The following is a 19854-nucleotide window of genomic DNA, read 5'->3' on the forward strand; positions in this document are numbered from 1 at the left end:
GCCTCCACCAGACTGAGTCCAGCACAACTAGATGGTGCCCAGCTACCACCACTGACTGCTCTGACAGGGATCACAATAGAGGGTCCCGAACAGAGCTGGAGAAAAATGTAGAAAAAATTCTAACTTACAAAAAAAAGACCAGATTTACTGACCTGACAAACTGGAGAAACCCCAAGAGTATGGCCCCCAGACACCCTTTTAGCTCGGTAATGAAGTCACTCCTGAGGTTCACCGTTCAGCCAAAGATTAGACAGCGCCATAAAACAAAATGAGACTAATGGGGCACAACAGTCCAGGGACAAGGACTAGAAGGCAGGAGGGTGCAGGAGGGCTGGTAATAGGGAACCCAAGGTGGACAAGGGACAGTGTTGACATGTCATGGGGTTGTTAACCATTGCCGTGAAACAATATGTGTACTAACTATTTAACGAGAAACTATTTGTTCTGTAAAGCTTCATCTAAAGTACAATAAAAAAAATAAAAATACCTAAGTTACTCAGTAAATCTTGTTGAATTGGGCAAAAAAAGGGAAAAACAGTAAAGGAATATGATATTTTATTTTGCCCAATATAATCTACATAATTTTCTAAGATCTAGAAAGGGTGTTTAATGAATAACACCATAAAAGCACATTTTCCTGTTAAAGTAATTAAAATACTCTTTGTTTTAGGAACTGGAACGAGCATGGAGAGAATATGATAAGTTAGAATACGATGTAACCGTTACCAGGAACCAGATGCAAGAACAACTAGATCGACTTGGTGAGGTTCAGGTATGTTGCTTTAACTGGTTTTGACCGGTACTATATAACCCACCTGGTTAGATTCATGTATACCCTTAGAATTTTTGTACTCAGACTAGCTCAGACCCACTTTTGAATACTTTGAATTACAAGGATTGTATATCTCACAATGTAGCCCACCCTCTCATTGTTTTAAAGTTCTTTGTTGCATTGGGTATTTGATGAGCCCTAGAATCTTCTCTACTCCTACATGTCTGAGTTCTGTCACTGAATCCTGTAAATGTGGCTTCATATTCCTCTGAAGTCTTATCTGTATCATTTGGGATTGAGGTATTGATGTATATGAATTTATAAAATAATGGAAATTGTATCTTTTTATGTTCTTTTATTTCTTCTAATCCATTCTGTATTAAATGTATGTCTGTTTTGTCAAATTATAGTTAACCTATTAACTGGACTGACATTATTAGAATAGGGGAAGCTACAGCACTATTTGATATAAAGAATCTGGCTTTGTAAACCAGTAGATCTGGGATCATGTTCCAGGTCTTAGTCTTCTCATCTCTAAAATAGAAATAATAACCCATCTTAAAGTTTTGGAGGAATGGAGATAATATATGTTTTTAAAAACAATAGAAGTCATTTAATGCCTGTGACAGTATATAAATTTGATCATCTTTATTGGAACCCCAGTGGACTCAACAGGCAAATCGGTAAAATGAATAAAAGATAATCAACGAGGTCGACCTATCAAACATGAGCTCTTCTGTATTTGTGCTTTCCATTGTAATAGCCACTAGCCACATGGGGCTGTTGAGCACTTGAAATGTGGCTAGTATGGTTAAGGAGTTGGATTTTTAATTGTATTTCATTTTAATTATTTAAATTTAAATAGCCACACATGGCTGTGACTTCTTTTTAAAAACTACAGTTAAAGCACTGTTAATAATCAACTACAAAAATAAGATATTAAATATAAAAGAGGAAAAGATTGACTCGGCGGCAGCTAACACCAATAACAAGGCTTAACCCAGTGGTCAGCATACTCTCCGTAAGAGGCCAGATATTAAATATTTTAGATGTTGCAGGTACATACACTCTGTCACATATTTTTGTTTGTTTTAGTTTTTATTTTCTTAACTCCTTGAAAATGTAAAATCCATTTTTGGCTCAAGGCCATGTAGAAAGGGACTGTGGGCCACAGCAGTTCACCAGCCCTTGATCTAACTTAACAAAAAATGTTTGTTGTAAAAATGTAATTAAAGGACATTAAGAAGACCTGAATAATAGAGAATTATAATTGGTGTGACATTATCAAGATGAAAATTCTTCCCATACATAGAACTATATTCTTAACCAAATTTCCAGCAGAATTTTCTGGCGAAGTTAACAAAATGATTCTAATATTTTCAAGGTTATAATTAAATCTCATAGATAGTTAATCTATTTTGAGGGGAGAAAAAGGGCAAGTATAGAAGGCATGCTCTATGACATTGCACATGTGGTGTTGGACCAGTTACATAACCACCCTGGGCCTCCGTTTCTTCAGCTTTAAAAGAAAATAAGAGTAGTAGCTACCCATGTTGAGTTATTATGAAGATCAAATGTCTTGATGTTTTTGAAGCACTTAGAGTAGAACCATGCACATAAAACATACTATTTGTTAAATAAATAAGTAAACAAGCAAATATAATACAAAACCATGGTGTTAAACATGGTACAGGGCAAAAATAGACCAATGGAACAGAGTAGAAAGCTCAGCAGCAGACCATGAATACGTGAAAAGTTGGTATTTAATCAGTAAGGAAAAGATACATTAGTTGATGGTATTGGAAAACAGGCTCACTGTATTGATGCCTTGCTCATGCTATATACAAACGTGAACTTCAAATGCATTCGAGACCTAAAGGTAAATAGTAAAATTATAAAGCTAATAACAGGAAGTGTAGAGTGGGGATGGGCTTCTCAAACAAGACCCAAAAAATACTACCCACAAAGCAGAATTGAAAGTGGGAGGATGGGAAAGACAAAAGTGAGGAAGGAAGGAAGAAAAAAGGAGGAAGGGAGGGAAAGAGAAAAAAAATTGTTGAAATTCGACTCTATCAAAATTAAAGATTTCTCCGCAACAGAAGCAATGTAGACAGAGTTAATAGATGGCATACTGGAAAACATCAAAATCTTCCAACTCTAAAATTTAACAAGGGTTTACTGTCTAGATTGGCAAGAAATGTTCTCTTTTTGATGTGTAGAAACAGTCCAATAGAAAAATGGACAAAAAATATGAGTAGGTAATTGATAGACAACTCAAATTGATAACAAGGGTTAGAAAAGTAAAAGATTTTCATTGTATACTTTTCAGATGAGAAAAATGTGTATTTTTTATTGTTAGAAACGTAATGCATATTCTTTATAGAACATGTGCCAGTGTCTCATTTTTGTAGTTGATCTTCTCTCCTGATAAGTCTTTATCAGTATCCACATCTCTGGGCTGTCGTGTTTGGGTCTTGTGTGAGTACTTCCTCCTTTTACTTTCATACTTCTATCCTGTGGCTAGAAAACTACATAACTAAGCTTATGTAGTACTGCCTTTTTGAGGCAGTGTTAGTACATAGTCTTTAGGCTTATACTTTGAGAACTATTTCTACTCTTCTGAGGACTTTTTAAATTTGCTGATGAAATATATCTAATACTTATATAGTCTTCAAAAACTGATATTAAAAATACTTTGCTAGGTAATGTGATAGTTTTTATAGTTTATTACCTCTTTCTTAAATAAAGTTACATTCATAAAATATGGTGTTTACTGTTATCCAAAATATTTATCAGTAAGAGTCATGGAGTGCTAATAAAATCTTAAGAGAAAACCCATTTGATCTTTTTTCTCTGTTTCGGTTGGGATATTTAGTCTGAGGGCGTGATACGGGGTATTAAAAGTAAGAAAGTGGATATAACATAGGCTAGAGAATGGCATTGATAAATTTGGATTCTAAATTTGAAAATTCATCCTGAAAATCTATGTATTTAACTCTATCACTCAAAACTCTTCTAAATGTATTTTTTTAGTGACCGTTTTTTTTTTCTTCTTCTTTTTCTTCCTTTTGGCATTTCCCTTTATGTTCTAGACCTTAGGAAGCTTTCCTTTTTTTTTCCCTAGGAAAGTTATTTTTGTTTGAGTTTGGGGCTTGTGAGGGTTGTTTTGTTTTATTTTGTTTTTGATCTTCTGATCAGTATGATTTTTAAAGATCATAAATAACGTAAGGCAAAGCTTACTTAAGAGCTGACTACTTAAACTACCCATTGGAGATACATGAAATATTTCACTTCAGTTTGAAAAATTAATTTTCTTTCTTTCTCTGCTTAACTTTTATGTTTTCCACTTAAGTTGCAAAATTGGGAGTCATATAGATCATATTAAATATTCTCAAAATTTAATCCATTGCATTTAGAATTCTCATTTATATACATACATATATATATATATATATAATTAGTGGAATTTATGACTTTATTTTATGGTTTCTCTTGTACGTGATTTATCCATTTTATTGATAGACTGAGCCAGCAGGAATTCAACGTGCACAGATTCAGAAAGAACTTTGGAGAATTCAGGATGTCATGGAAGGGCTAAGTAAGCACAAACAGCAAAGAGGCACTACAGAAACAGGTAAATTAGCTTTGTATTTTATTAGGCGGTATTTGGCTACAGTATTATATCTAAATGGAATGGCACGGATAATTGGGTTATTTTATTACTTTAGTGGATGTTTTGACATCAGAAACAAGCACTCTTCTTTATTCAGTCCACACACAAGCAAGCCCTGCCGGTCTCACCCTCACAAAAATAGCCACTGTTTTGTGAGTAAACACACACGTGGTACTTTGGTTTTAGGAATTTTTTTCCCCACAGCAAAAAAATGGGCTCATATTATACTATTTTCCACAATTTACTTTTCCCTCTTAACACAATACAGTGGATTAACTATGATTTATTTATCCATTTCTGTATTGATGGGCATGTAGGTTGTTACTAGTTTTTGCTGCCATACCAGTTGCCATCAGGTTGAAATGGACGTTAATGTACGTATATCGGAACCACATTTAATAGATTCCAGGAAGTGAGATTTCTAGCACACATCTTCCATTTTAATAGGTACAGCCAGATTGCCATCCTGAAGGCTTATATCAAATTACACTTACACCGGTAATATTCGAGGAAAACCATTGGCCCGTACTGTTGTTAAAACTGGATATTTTAATTTCTATTTTTTTTTAATGTAATTGGTTTCAAATCCTGAAAGCATTAACAAATGAGGAATTAAAAATGGAAGGCTTCATTTAAAAGAAGTAAAATGAAATTCTTTTTTTGTTTGTTTTGTTTTTTTTTCTGTAGACTTAGAGAGATGAGTTTAGTATAATCATTTATTTTATAATTTTTTAACAGGTATGATAGGGTCAAAGCCCTTCTCAACAGTCAAGTACAAAAATGAGGTGAGTTTGGATTGTATTTTCAACTATAATGATTTTAAATATTTAATGCATGAAATGAAGTTTTCTCAACTTTGAACAAAAAATGTTTTTTATATATATGCTATTCAGAAGTTATTGTCTTAATCGTGAAATTTTATTGGCTCAGTAATTTGATACGTTAACAAATGTGTTTTTTCTTTCCTTTTCTTAATGCAAAAAAATTGAATCTCCACTTTTATCTGTGTTAGAACTTTAAAATTGTCATACTTTTTTAAAAAGTTAAGTCAGCTGTGTATCATGCATGGCATAAAGAAATTATAGCTGCAAAGAGATACTGTCAACCTAATTGAAAGAATCTTTGGTTTTGAATTTTGCATAAAAACCAATCAAAGAGAACTGTTTCTCCTTTTTTTCTCTTGAATTTGAGAAAAAATTCAATTTTTAAATTGATCCTTTCCTTTTATTTTTAAAATGAAATAAAACAGTTTCATACAGTAGTCTGTTTTGATGTTGAGCTGCAGTGTGAGCCACACCTGTGCATTACAGAAGAAATTGAATACTTCCATATTTAAAACCCAGTTATTGGCTATCGTAGAATTTTTTGGTTTTACTTTTCAGTATGAGACTTTCAGCTTGACAGTGTCCCTTTAATTATCTTAAAGTGAATGTAAGTTAATTTACCATTGAAAAAAATTAGGTATATTTAATTCAATATGCTTATCTAAATAAGGTGACTATTCTACAATCTTTAGGAAGAGGAAGTAGCCCCACCTCGTCCTCCACTTCCTCGGTCCTATGACTTTACAGAGCAGCCTCCCATAATCCCCCCTCTGCCCAGTGATAGCAGCTCCTTGCTCTGTTATAGCAGGGGCCCAGTGCATCTGCCTGAAGAGAAGAAGATTCACCAAGTTCAAGGATATCCAAGAAATGGATCTCACTGTGTAAGTGGCTGCAATAGCCACAGAATAATCAATCATGCGTGCCCTTTCCTTTTTTAAAATTATTTTATTTTGCAGTCAAACCTTTTCTTTAATTATCACCCATTTTTCTTATAACCCTACTTTTAGCCAGTGCTTTTTTGTTTATATATCTAACTTTGTCATGTGTGTTTTTCCTGTTCTGTTTTTACCATTCTCATTTGTTCATGTATTTTCATGATTGTGGTTACTTTATTTTGCCCATCTTGAAGGAGCCAAATTTTAAATATACCATTTCAGGATATTAGAGGCAAATTATATTTTTGGACCAGAAAGATTAGAGAAAGAATGGGATCATCACTAGGAATAATGAAGAGGTTGGGACATGGGCAGTTCGGTCTAGGAGAATTGCTAATGGACGTGGACATTGCCAAGGGGACATGTTACTACTGGAAATCAAAAATACAGTGTTTAGGGTTAAGCAAATAACTATAAAATATAAAAAGCAAAGAGAGGAAAAAAAGAAATAGAGTTTATTTTGAGAGCAACAGAATGTCTGTCTTTAACAGGAATCAGCACTATGATGGATCCTCACTTACTCAGGCCACCTTCTAAATCTGAAAATTTCTTGAGTTCATTTGATATGATTTTTTTAGACTTCAGTTATGCTGTGATGAAAATGTTCTAATGACTTTATCCCTAAAGAGGAATATTCTTAATTTCAGAACCAAAAGTTTTACTAGTTATAATTCTTTCAAATTCTTTTTCTACCTTAGTTATGATGTATGTATAAATTGTGTTACTTCCAAGATAGCTGAGTATGGGGTTGTTAATTTTTAGAATTTGAGATTTTAGACTTTAGAGGTAGACATTTTAAAGGAAAGTTTTGGCTTTTTTTTTTTTTGTTTTTTTTGTAATTACATATCTTCCTTTCAAGGGTCCAGACTATAGACTCTACAAGAGTGAACCAGAGTTAACAACAGTGGCAGAAGTCGATGAGTCTAATGGAGAAGAAAAATCAGAACCTGTTTCAGAAATAGAATCTTCAGTTGTTAAAGGTCAGCATTTGGCATATGTTTTATCTCCTGTATTTTTCAGACATCTTAGCAGTAAATTCATTTTACATATTGTGGACTTACACAAGTCCACAATCCCTTATCTAAAACCTTTGGAATCTGTTAAGTTTCTGAATTAAGTTTTCAGTTATTATGAAAGTACCATGGTTCATCTTGGTTAGAAATAAGGCAACACCCCCTTTTTAAAAACATTAAAATTTCTGGAATACTCATTCTGAGTGGGATAGATAAAGACTATTAAAAAGCTTCACACCCATTCAGGTTAGGTTATGCTGAGAAATAAGTTTACGTCAAACTTTTCAAAAGCTTTCTGTTGTCATAGGATTTTCTTTTCCCCCTATTTCAAAATCGTTCATGAGGAATTAGGAGCTGAAATAAATTTTCACACAGTTCTATAAAATAAATTTCATGAAATAATACTTTTTCTTCCTATGTGCACTCTGACCTTTTCTTTAAATGCGAGTCATACTTCTAGAAATCAATGTCGTGAAGAAAAGAGTAGGATGGAGGAAGACTATTCCAGATTGAAAAGATAAAGCCAAATATAATTCAGTGCTGAACCTTGACTGGCTCATGTTTCAAAGAAAAAGCTCTTGAAGACATTCTTGGGACAATTTTGGAAATTTGAATATATTCTAGATACTAGATAACAGTAGATGTTTTCATTATATTGTAGTTATGTCGGACAATGTGTTAAGTGAATTCTAAACACGAGAAACGTGTCTGCAACTCACTTTCAGGTGGTTCACCAAGAAAAGTGTGTGTGTGTGCGCGCGCGTGTGTGTGTGTGTGTGTGTAGATGTACTTATATAGAGATAAAACAAATATGGCAAGATGTGATATTTTTTAGAACAAAAAAATGCTGCTCATAACCCACTAGACTGAATTTTATAATCTGCTAAAGGGTCACATATACAGTTTGAAAAACTCTTTAAGTGGTAATGTTCACATATCTTTTTCCAAAATGGGAACTTTTTTTTAAGTCATCTAATGTCAATTTGGAGCCCTGGTGGCGTAGTGGTTAAGAGCTTGGCTGCTAACCAAAAGGTCGATGGTTCAAATCCACCAGCTGCTCCTTGGAAACCCCATGGGGCAGTTCTGCTCTGCCCTGTAGGGTTGCTATGAGTCGGAATCGACTCGACAGCAATGGGTTTGGTTTTTGTTTTTTTTTTTTTAATGTCAATTTTGGAAGTTCTGGTGACGCAGTGGTTAAGAGCTCAGTAGCTAACCAAAAGGTCGACAGTTCAAATCCACTAGGCACTCCGTGCAAATTCTATGAGGCAGTTCTACCCTGTCCTGTAGGGTTGCTATGAGTCAGAATCAACTTGAAGACAATGGGTTTGTTTTTTGGTAATGCGAACTTTTTCTTTAGAAAAGTACTGAAATCTTGAAAACTTTATATTTATACACCTTTCTGTTTCTTATCCAAATCATATTGTCTCCTCTTTGAAAGTCTTTATTACCTTCTTTCCTGTTCATACAAAATATAAATTAAATACTCATAGTCTCAATTCTCATCTTATTGGTGCAGGTTATTATACATTCCAGAAAAATCACAATGCAAACAAACGATAATCTTTTTGGCAATCTGTCAAACTAGATACCCTGACCACCACTCCTCCCACAGAAAACGATGGTAAATGCTGGTAAACGTCATTTTAATTTTTTTCTTTAAAAGAGCATCACCAAGTTGGGAAAAAGTAAATAAAGGAATTGCCAGAGGAGATAAACTACATGAAGGACGGAACCAAGAAGTTAAAGGAAACAGCAAAGCCAGGTTCACCTTGTGACAGGACAGAGCTCAGAGCCTAAACAAATTATGAGTCTGATAGGAGATCTCTCAAGTAAGCTGGGCGCCTCAGAGGGCTGTACTCTGAGTGAAAACTGATCAATGGACTTTTTTGAAGTCCCTTTAAAACTTCATGTATAAAGAACTCCTACAAGTCAGTAATAAAGACAAACAACCCAGTAAAAAAGTGGACAAAAGACTTGGACACTTAACAAAGTAAGATCTACAATGATAAGCATATGAAAAGTTTCTACCCTTATTAATCATAAGGAAATGCCAACTAAATGCACATTAAAACCACAATTCACTCTGTCTAAAATGGCTAAACTTAAAAAGACTGAACATACTAAGTGCTAATTAGGATACAGAACAACTGAAATTCACATTTCTGGTGGTGGCGTAAAATGTAACAAGTGTTCAACAGCTTTTTATAAAATGAAATATGCAATTATCGTATGATCCAGCAATCTATTCCTATATATTCACCTGAGAGAATGAATACATTCCTCAAAAATACTAGTACAAGAATTTTTATAGCAGCTTTAGTTCATAATACAATGAATTCGAGCATGCCTGTTACCATGAGAATGATACAGGACCGGGCATAGGTTTGTTCTGTTGTACGTAGGGTCGCCATGAGTCAGAGCTGTCTTTATCTGTAATTCATAATGGAGAAAAACTGGGAACAACTCATATATCTATCAGTAAATAAACAAATTGTGTTATCTTCAAACAATAGAATACTCCTCAGCAATTTTTAAAAAATGAACTATTAATTAATGTACAGCATGTATGAATCTCCACAACATGTATGAATATAAAAAAAAAATTACAGTGAGTGAAAGAAGCCCAAAACAAAAGAAGTAATAGTGAATGATTCCGTTTCATGAAGTTTGAGAAAAGGCAAAGATTGGTGTCTGTTGGTGACAGACATCAGAACAGTCGTTGCAAAGCGTGGGATTGACTGGAAAGGAGCTTTTTGGGGTGATGGTGATGGTCTTTATCTAAATTCGGATGCTTACACAGGTATATACATTTGTTAAACCTCATCAATTGTACCCTTAAGATCGATGCATTTTAGTATACATTTTACCGTAATAAAAGAAGGGAAGGATAAAGACAAATAAAAACTGAGAGTTTGCCACTTCTTGACCATCACTTAAGAGTTCTGCATTACTTCAGATAGAAGGAAAATTGATCAGATGCAGAAGATCTGAGAAGCTAAAAGGAATGAAAGAAAATAGTAAATATGTGGGTAAACCAAAACAAACACTGACTGTATATTGTTGTTCTTATTCTTGTAGTTAAAAACATAATGCATGGTCATGATATAAAATTCAAGGAGTATACAACATTTGTGGCAGCAAGAATATATTCACATAGCAAATAAGCATACGAAAAGGAACTCAGGCTTTTTGGGCATCAGGGAAATGCAAATTGAAACCACAGTGAGGTACTACTACACGTACACCAGAATGGCTAAAGACTGACAATACCTTTCTTAATTACGTAACTGTTCTGAGTAGTATTTCAGTTGGTTTCACTTGGATTTTCCAGATACACAGTTCTATCATAATTATAATTCTCCTTTCTCCTTCCTAAATTTTATAACTCTTACTTCCTTTGCCGGAGCTAGTAGCTCCATAATAGCGTTAAGATATAGACGATTTAATGGACATCTTAATTCTGTTCCTGCTTTTAATGGAAATGGCTCTAATTTTTTCCCATTGATCGTGATACTGGCCTTGGTTTGGGATATCTACATTTTATATTATGGAAGTATCTATTTATTCTCATGAAAGGATATTGAATTTATTAAATGTCTTTCTTAATGCTTCTATTTTCTCTTATTATTAATGTAGTGAGTTATAATTTATGTGTTTACTAATAAGCCTTACTTAATCAGGGTATATTTTTCCTTTAATGGACTGCTAGATTCTATCCAATAATGATTTATTTCAGATTTTTGCATTAATTTTTATAAATAAGATTGTTGTGTAATTTTTTACACTCTCTTCACGCCCCCAAAAAAAGAAACTAGATTGATTGATCAGGACTCTAGCTTTTCTTAAAAGTTCAAAAGATCTGGCCAGACTGCCCCTGTTTGCCAACAGCACTGATCTGCTGAAGCTGAGTAGGATATGGAGAGAGAAAGAGAGATGCCATTTGTCACGTGTGACATTATTAATCCCTGTGGGCATCTGAATTATAGTCTCTTCTTTAGGGGAAGTGTTTGAAGCATATATACAATAAGAACTGTGTGTTTCATTCTTTTAATTTTGCATTTTCTATTCCATTCTTTTTGGGGGCCCCTACATAGTCACAATACCCCATGATATTGAATAAATGTAACTGATTAAGTTTACAAAATGTAGAAATTATTTAATGAGTGATTATGTAAAGTGCTTTTAATTCACTAATAGGAATTTAATTGACTTGGAAAAAGTGAAGTAGATTAGCTATTATTCTTTCCACTGATGCATATATTCACTTGTCATCTGAAATACCATGTACTCTCATGTGATTTGAATTCTTCTGGAAGTTTTACTGTTTTAAAAGTTGTTTGTTTGCTGTTATTGTTTTTCTTCCCCCCTCCCCGCCATTTTTAAATAATATAATCATAGGATCTCTTCTAAATAAATGTCTGAAATACACCAGTCAATTATGGTGCATTTTTTTGTGCCACATGACTTTAAGTAGGATTTTTTTTAAAGGGCCACTAAATAGCATAAGAGTGCTTTTTCATTGTTTGAATTGCAGAATTACCTGTTCAGCTCAAATGTACAACTGTGTAATAAATATACTCAGAGTTCATAAACAACATTAAAGCTTAATCAAGCTGTAGGAACCTAAAGAGGCCCTAAATGGTTGATCTACTGTTTGTCTTTAAAAAAAAAAAAAGACTTATTTTTTTCTGCTTACACACTTAAAAATTATTGTTCTTAACTGATGTAACTTTAAGTAAGCTCAAAGAGAATGAGGTTTTTTTTTAACAAAACCATTGTGATCTTTATGTGTTCTTTTACTGATATCTTTAGTAAGAGACACTCACAGGAAGATTGTATATATTCTGTTTACACAAGATGGCAACCATTTGAAATTCCACTAGTAAAATATTTCAAATTTAGAAATTACTTGGTCTGAATACATTTTATATGTTAATTTACTGTTAGTTTTTATTATGTTAATAATATACTTATTTATTGGTTTGTTTTCTATATAAAGTGGTATATGTTCATGTTAGGAATTTTGAAAAATACAGAAGAGAACATGATGATGGCTGCCTATAGGTAACTATTGTTAATATCATTGTTAGTAGGTTTTTTATTGAGAAAGAAATTAAGATAATTTAGGTAAATCACTTAAACTTTCTGAACCATTAACTTGACTAATCTGTAGTTTGTGAGAGGATTGAACTGAGGTCCTTCCAACTTCTCACAATGTTATGAACACCTCGTGAAGCAGAGCAGCAGTGGAAAGAGCTAAAGCAGGAGCTGTAACCACACTATAAGTGAGTTTATGGACATGAGAAAATAAATTAACTCGTATATGCTGCACTTCAAGGAGCCCTGGTGGCACAGTAGTTAAGCACTCAGCTGCTAACCAAAAGGTCAGTGGTTCAAACCCACCGGCTGCTCCGAGGGAGAAAGATTTGGCAGTCTGCTTCCATAAAGACTACGATCTTGGAACACTATGGGGCAGTTCTATAGGGCCGCTATGAGTTGGAATCAATTCAACAACAATGGGTTTGGGACTGGTTTGGTGTGGTGCACTTCATTTACCTTCTTTATCTTCTTCACAGGATTCTGTTAGGATATGTAATCCATTAAGTATTGTGAGGATATATGATCCATGAAGTAAAAAAAAGGCTACTTCAAAAGTAAATTTAGAATAGCAGAGACATCAGTCCAACAAGAGAGAATTTTATAATTATTTTTCGATGTTATTAATGTCATCTGTTAATCTGTAGAACATTATTTCTGAATTAACCCTCAATTTGTCTAGTAATATCATTGGCTGATTTATTAGGTAAACTAATGAGTTGTTACTACCTTTTTCCTGGCTCTTTTCATACAGTTAATTTTCCTTCTGAATTTAAAAGCCTCAGAAACTGAATATGTCAATAGAAAGCAATGTTCTATGAAAGATGTCTTGAAGAGCGTTCTGCTATTTTAATTTTTAGGTTCCCACTTTCCTGTTGGAGTAGTCCCTCCAAGAACTAAATCACCAACACCTGAATCTTCGACAATAGCCTCATATGTAACCTTAAGGAAAACTAAGAAGATGATGGATCTAAGAACGGTATTTAGCTGGAAATTAATTTCTAGAAAGCTTCTCAAAGCTATTCAGAGCATCCTTATATGCATTTCCATTTCTAGTGTTTTGTCAGAAATTTTTTACGTAGTCTAAGAAAAACTTAATAATCTTAATTGTTAAGAATACAGTTAAGTAATTAACACTTCAAAGAGTACAGATTTAGTCAATAACTAATTCTGGGTTTCTTTTGACTAGCTAGGTGTGGAATTTGTTTCCTTACAGCTGTACTGTACCCATCTAAAAATTTTCCTTCATTCCTCTAAAAATTTCCTTTGATGAGAGTGATAGACATGTCCTCTGGCTCCTCAAAAGTTTCTTTTTTTGTAAAAGTGTACGTGCTTTATTGTGTAATAAATGAGGATCATCATCAATTCTGCATATTAAAACTTTTCATTGTCCTCTTTTCCTTTTAGTTTCTTCTTGAGCTTTTTAAGATGTTTATGTTATACAGTAGAAAACAGTCCCAGACCTGTAACTCACATCTTTAGAAAGAAAGTGAGAAATAAGAATTTCTTGTGTAACGTGACTAATATTTTTAAGGCCTTTAGTTGATATAACATGAACTGGAAGCAAATAAGGAAAACCATAAAAATGAACCAGAGATAAGTAGTAGGTAGGTGGGTGAGTGAGTGGATGGACGCATGGATGGATGGATGACGTTTTCAAACAGGAGAGTGAGATTTATAAGAAACATATTTCTTATTTTATTATTGATGAGAAAATATCTTAGGGTGTTTCCTCTATTAGTCTTTTCACAGTTGATGTGTGATTTAAAGCATTACATTTACATTAAACGTAAAATCTCTGATATTTAGAAGATATGCTTCCTTGCTTCTTCCAGTTTGAGATATGTACACTAGCAGCTAACAATAGGAATCTTCCTGCTTCCGAGCAGTGGATTAGACTACTGGACCATGTGGAATAAGCTCACTTCAGAGCTGCCATACCCTTTTCTGACTTGTTTTTTGTTGTTGTTTACAACAAAATACCCTTGCTAAGTGCCTCTTCTCTCTCTCCCGTATTTCTCTCCCTTTCCATCATTGACCATACATCACCAATTCCCAGTTAAGGATAAAGTAACTTTGTTTGCTTTTCTGGTTTTCGCTAAGTGGCATTCAGAATTTCCACTTTTTATTTTGAAAACAAAATAAAGCATTTTAGGACGTGTTTATTCCATCATACTTTTCATTCTTATGTATTCATGTGTTTATTTTTAATTTGAAGGAACGACCAAGAAGTGCAGTAGAACAGCTCTGTTTGGCTGAAAGTGCTCGACCTAGGATGACTGTAGAAGAGCAAATGGAAAGAATCAGGAGACATCAACAAGCATGCCTAAGGGAAAAGAAAAAAGGGTTAAATGTTATTGGTGCTTCAGACCAGTCACCCTTACAAAGCCCTTCAAATTTAAGGGATAATTCACTCAGGATTACCCAGGTATATCAGTTGCTTATGATTGTCCTTGTGTGTAAATCTACCATCACTTGAATCTTAGAATCAATCATAGAGTTACATCATCGATGGATTTTTAAAGGTCTATCGTATGGATAAGGAGCCCTAGTGGCACAGAGGGTAAAACAGTTGACTGCCGACCAAAAGGTTTCTGGTTCGAAACCACCAGTGGCTCCATGGGAGAAAGATGTGGCAGTCTGCTTCTGTAAAGAATACTAGCCTTGGAGAAATTAATCGGTCACAAAAGGACAAATATTGTATGAGACCACTATTACAAGAACTCAAGAAAAGGTTTAAACACAGAAGACAACATTGTTTGATGGTTACGAGGGTAGGGAGGGAGGGAGAGGGGAATTCACTAACTAGATAGTAGACAAGAATTACCTTAGGTGAAGGGAAGGACAACACACACTAGTCAGCACCACTGGACTAAACCAAAAGCAAAGAAGTTTCCTAAACGCAACTAAACACTTTGAAGGACAGTGTAGCAGGGGCAGGGATCTGGGGACCATGGTTTCAGAGGACATCTAGGTCAACTGGCATAACAAAGTTTATTAAGAAAACGTTGTGCATCCCACTTTGGGGAGTCGCATCTGGGGTCTTAAAAGCTAGCGAGCAGCCATCTAAGATGCATCAGTTGGTCCCAACCCACCTGGAACAAAGAAGGATGAAGAACACCAAACACACAAGGAAAATATTAGCCCAAGAGACAAAAGGGTCCACAGAAACCAGAAACTCCATCAACCTGAGACCAGAAGAACTAGATGATGCCTGGCTACTGCCAGTAATCGCCCTGACAGAGAACAGAACAGAGTCCCCGACAGCGCAGGAGAACTCAAAATTCTAGTGAAAAGATCAGACTTAATGGTCTGACTGAGACTGGAGGAACCCCAGAAGATGTGGCCCCCAAACTCTCTGTTAAAACCATTCCAGAAGCCAGCTCTTCAGACAAAGAATAGACTGGACTGTGAGACGTAAAATGATACTTATGAAGAGTGTGCTTCTTAGTTCAAGTAGATACATGATACTAAATGAGTAGCTCCTGTCCAGAGGCGAGATGAGAAGGCAGAAAGGGATAGGAGCTGGTTGAATGAACACAGAAAATCCAGGGTGGAAAGGAGGAATGTGTGGTCGCATTGAAGGGATAGCAACTAGGGTCACGTGACAATGTGTATAAATGTTCGTATGAGAAACTAACTTGAGCTGTAAACTTTTACCTAAAGCACAATTTAAAAAAAAAGAATAATAACCTTGGAAACCCTATGGGGTCATTATGAGTTGGAATCAACTCGGCAGCAGTGGTGTTTGGGTATAGTATCGATAGTTATGTTATTTAATTCTTTTAATAAGACAGCTTAGTAAAACGGAAATAACCCTGGGTTCAAGAGACCAGAGCTGAATTACTTGTTGGATGCCCTTGCACCAACTGTGGACTCAGTCTCCTCAAGTGTACATCAGGTATTAATACAGTGTGCCCTGCCTACAGCACAGAGATATGAAGAATATAAAAGTGTTTTCAACAAATGTAAAATGTGCACGTGAGTTACTAAGATAGCCCCAAATTCCCCTCCCAATAAAATGTGCATTGTTCTGTGTCCTAGTTTAACATGACTGAATTGTAGCCGGAGAGGATTTCTAAAAGAAGTTCTGGCAGTTTTTGCTGATTCTTTGTCTTTGGGGTACTTTTCCCCTGAGAACCCAAGTCACTGTCCACATATCAACCTCAGCCTTGTCAGATGACACCATGCTGTTTCCTGTTGCTTGCTTGTTGCCCCTCTTCATAAATGCAGAGAGAGCCGACTAGTGAACCTTTCCAGTAGCTCCTGTGTGGTCCACTGTTAGTAGACGGTTTGTGCCTACTAGTAGTATCTGAGAGTTTATCTGTAGTGACCTAACCTGGATGCACCAGCTGAAAGTCCTTCCGTGTCGTCCTAGAAATCCCCTTCCCGTCTAATCAAGAGCAGGCATTGCTAATGGAGATTCAGCAGAGCAACAGTTGAATAACTGAACATTTTACAAATTGCAAAATGGATGATTAAAAATGAGGAAAATATATGGAATACTGCTATATATATATGAACAAAAAACAAACCCATTGCCAATGAGTCGATTCCGGCTCATAGCAACCCTACAGGACAGAGTAGAACTGCCCAGAGTAGAGCTTAAGGTTTCCAAGGCTGTAAAATCTCTACGAAAGCAGACTGCAAAATCTCTCTCCAGTGAAGCAGCTGGTGGGTTCAAACCACTGACCTTTCAGTTAGCAGTTTAACCACCATGCCACCAGGGCTCCTACATATATTATACATATATATACACACATATATTATTTTGCTCTGTTGATTTCCACAGGTTACCCTCAGGAGTGGAGATTCAGTTGTTCTTTGTTTTATTTTGTTTTCAAATTGACCGGTATTATGTGTAAAATAGGAGTGCTGGTGGTGCAGTGGTTAAGAGCTCAGCTGCTAACCAGAAGGTCAGCAGTTCGAATCCACCAGCCACTCCTTGGAACCCCTATGAGGCAGTCTACTCTGTCCTATAGGGTCGCTATGAGTCAGAATCGACGACGACAGATTTGATTTTTGGGGTATGTGTAAAATATACGTGCATGCACAGTATGAATCTAAAAATGCTGTCTGTCTTTTCGGCAGATTCGAAGGAGGGATGACTTGTTATCAGGTAGCATTAAGGAACCGGACACTCTCATTAGAGAAGATGATGTGAAGCCAAACCATGAAATTCCTGCAGCAGAGATTGTCCGACTAAAAGAAGCTGAACCTCAAAATACGGACTTTAGCGAAGAGGTAGAGAGATTATTTCAGTACAGATATTCCTAAAGGGGTAAATTTTTGAAGATTAGGTCACGTGGTAAGGCTGAAAATAAAATGTATTACATTCAGTCACAGTCCATAGAACTAAATGAAATGATAGGTTTCATTTCATTTGATTAATGTATTCAGCCACATTTAAAAAAAGGGTTAATTGAAAATTTAAAACATGATCAATCAAGGCTGGAATAAATTGCTGTTAACTCAGATAACCTTATACTCTGAAGCAGCCAGCTCTTAGCAATGTGCATCATCCCTTTGAGCAAATAACATTTGCCACCTAGTAGTGCAGAATGTTAGCTATTTTTAATACATTTGAATATAAATTTATTATCAGTAAATACTTGGGAATGGTATATTTTTATAAGAAAATAAAGGGGCTTGGTGGTGCAATGGTTAAGCACTCAGTTGCTAACCGAAAAGTTGGTGGTTTGTAGCCACCCAACGGCTTCACAGGAGAAGGACCTGCTCCCTCCCGTAAAGATTACAGACTAGAACATTTTATGGGGCAGTTCTACTCTGTCACATGAGGTCACTATGAGTCGGAATCAATTCGACGGCACCTGACAATAATGTTTTTTAATAAGTTTTTTAATTTGGGAATCATTTTATATTTACTAATAAATATTAAATGTGGTAAGAATGTTGTGAAAAAGAAAAGTTTTCTTCTTATTCTACAGGTCAGTAAAACTGAAAGTGTTATTTATGAAACACTTTTCAAACCTGAGCCAAATGGAGTAAAGTCTGAGGAACTGATGGATAAAGAACAAAACAAGGAAAAAATGCCTGAGGATATTTCATACAGGTAATTTAAAAGTGGGGGGGGGGATCATTCACAAAATTGTGTAGCTGCTTAAAAATGGTGAATTTCAGAGTCAGAAAGTCTTGGATTCCAGTCCCAGTTTGTATATTAGAAACTACAAGATCTTGAGCAAGTTGTATAACCTTCCTAAGCTATAGGTGGAGTCCCTGGGTGGTGCAAAGGGTTAAGGTACTTGGCTGCTGACCAAAAGATTGGTGGTTTGAATCCACTCATATGTGCCCTGGAAGAAAGGTCTGGCAATCTGCTTCGGAGAAATCAGTCATTGAAAACTTATGGAGTACAGTTCTACTCTGACTTACATGGGGTCGCCATGAGTCAGAATCAACTCGATGGTAACAAAAACAACAATGCTTATAGGTTCCTCACTTGTGAACATGGGGATAATAATAGTCTCTATCTCACAAGTGCTTTGTAAGGATTAAATAAAGTATGTACAGGACTTAGCACTGTGCTTAGTATTTAGGAAGTATTCAGTAAATGATACCTTTATAAAAAGTGCTGAAGGGCACATTAAGCTATAGCAAAGTAACATCTCAGCATTGTCCACATTATGATAGAAGTTGATCAGAAGTCTGTATTGTCTGTGACAGTTGCTATTTATTTTTTAGCTGCATTTCTTAATTAGCTTTCTTTAGTCTACATCCTCAATCCTAGCCTCTGAAAAAAATTTCCTGTTCTAGAAAAGAGAAATGCTGTGATTTAATGTTACTAAGAATGCCTTTATCTGTTCGACGAATAGCAAGATGGAATTTGAAAAGTATTTGGCAAGAAAAAAAAAATGAGTTCATAATGATTCAACAACAACAAAAAATCATTTGTTGGCCACTTTGGAGGATGCTAGGGAGTCATCTTATTATGAGAACTGGTACATAAAGAGAACGAATCAAGTACTTATCTTGCCTTTCCTGAACAAACTGTAACCGAATAGTTTATGAAGAAATTTTTTGTTTTTAGAAGAATTTTATTATCCCTGCTTTGCTAACCCTAATGAAATAGTGGGTCTGGGCAATGTTCCCCAGCTAATAGTTTAAAGCCATTAGCTGAAAATTTGATGGGGACAGAAAACAACAAATGCTCGCGAGGTTGTGGGGAGATTGGAACTCTTATGCATTGCTGGTGGGATTGTAGAATAGTACAACCACTATGGAAAATGGTATCACACTTCCTCAAAAAGCCAGAAAGAGAAGTATCTTATAATCCAGCAGTCCTACTCCTAGGTATATATCCAAGAGAAGAACAGTGACACAAATAGACATATGCACGCCCATGTTCATTGCAGCATTATTCACAATAGCAAAAAGGTGGAAACAACCTCAGTGCCCATCAACAGATGAATGGATAAACAAATTGCAAAATGGTGGAAACAACCTCAGTGCCCATCAACAGATGAATGGATAAACAAATTGCAAGATGGTGGAAACAACCTCAGTGCCCATCAACAGATGAATG

The 19854-nt window shown here is 35.4% G+C and overlaps 1 protein-coding gene across 4 annotated transcripts in view; it reads left to right on the forward strand.

Annotated features, from left to right (window-relative positions):
- The window catches only part of PLEKHA5 (pleckstrin homology domain containing A5), a 244321-nt gene that overhangs the window by 213766 nt on the left and 10701 nt on the right, over window positions 1-19854 (forward strand). For 2 of the 4 annotated variants that reach the window (XM_004390233.1, XM_004390236.2), the window contains 9 exons: window positions 671-772; window positions 4295-4406; window positions 5184-5230; window positions 5962-6150; window positions 7064-7184; window positions 13175-13293; window positions 14533-14742; window positions 17406-17558; window positions 18263-18387. In XM_004390233.1, the coding sequence (XP_004390290.1) occupies window positions 671-772; window positions 4295-4406; window positions 5184-5230; window positions 5962-6150; window positions 7064-7184; window positions 13175-13293; window positions 14533-14742; window positions 17406-17558; window positions 18263-18387 (1178 nt within the window). The remainder of the gene's footprint in view (window positions 1-670; window positions 773-4294; window positions 4407-5183; window positions 5231-5961; window positions 6151-7063; window positions 7185-13174; window positions 13294-14532; window positions 14743-17405; window positions 17559-18262; window positions 18388-19854) is intronic. The other 2 variants (XM_004390235.1, XM_004390234.2) reach the window with 1 other exon arrangement.

The sequence above is a fragment of the Trichechus manatus genome, unplaced genomic scaffold (assembly GCF_000243295.1).
Source record: "Trichechus manatus latirostris isolate Lorelei unplaced genomic scaffold, TriManLat1.0 scaffold00289, whole genome shotgun sequence".
Classification (NCBI taxonomy): Eukaryota; Metazoa; Chordata; class Mammalia; order Sirenia; family Trichechidae; genus Trichechus; species Trichechus manatus.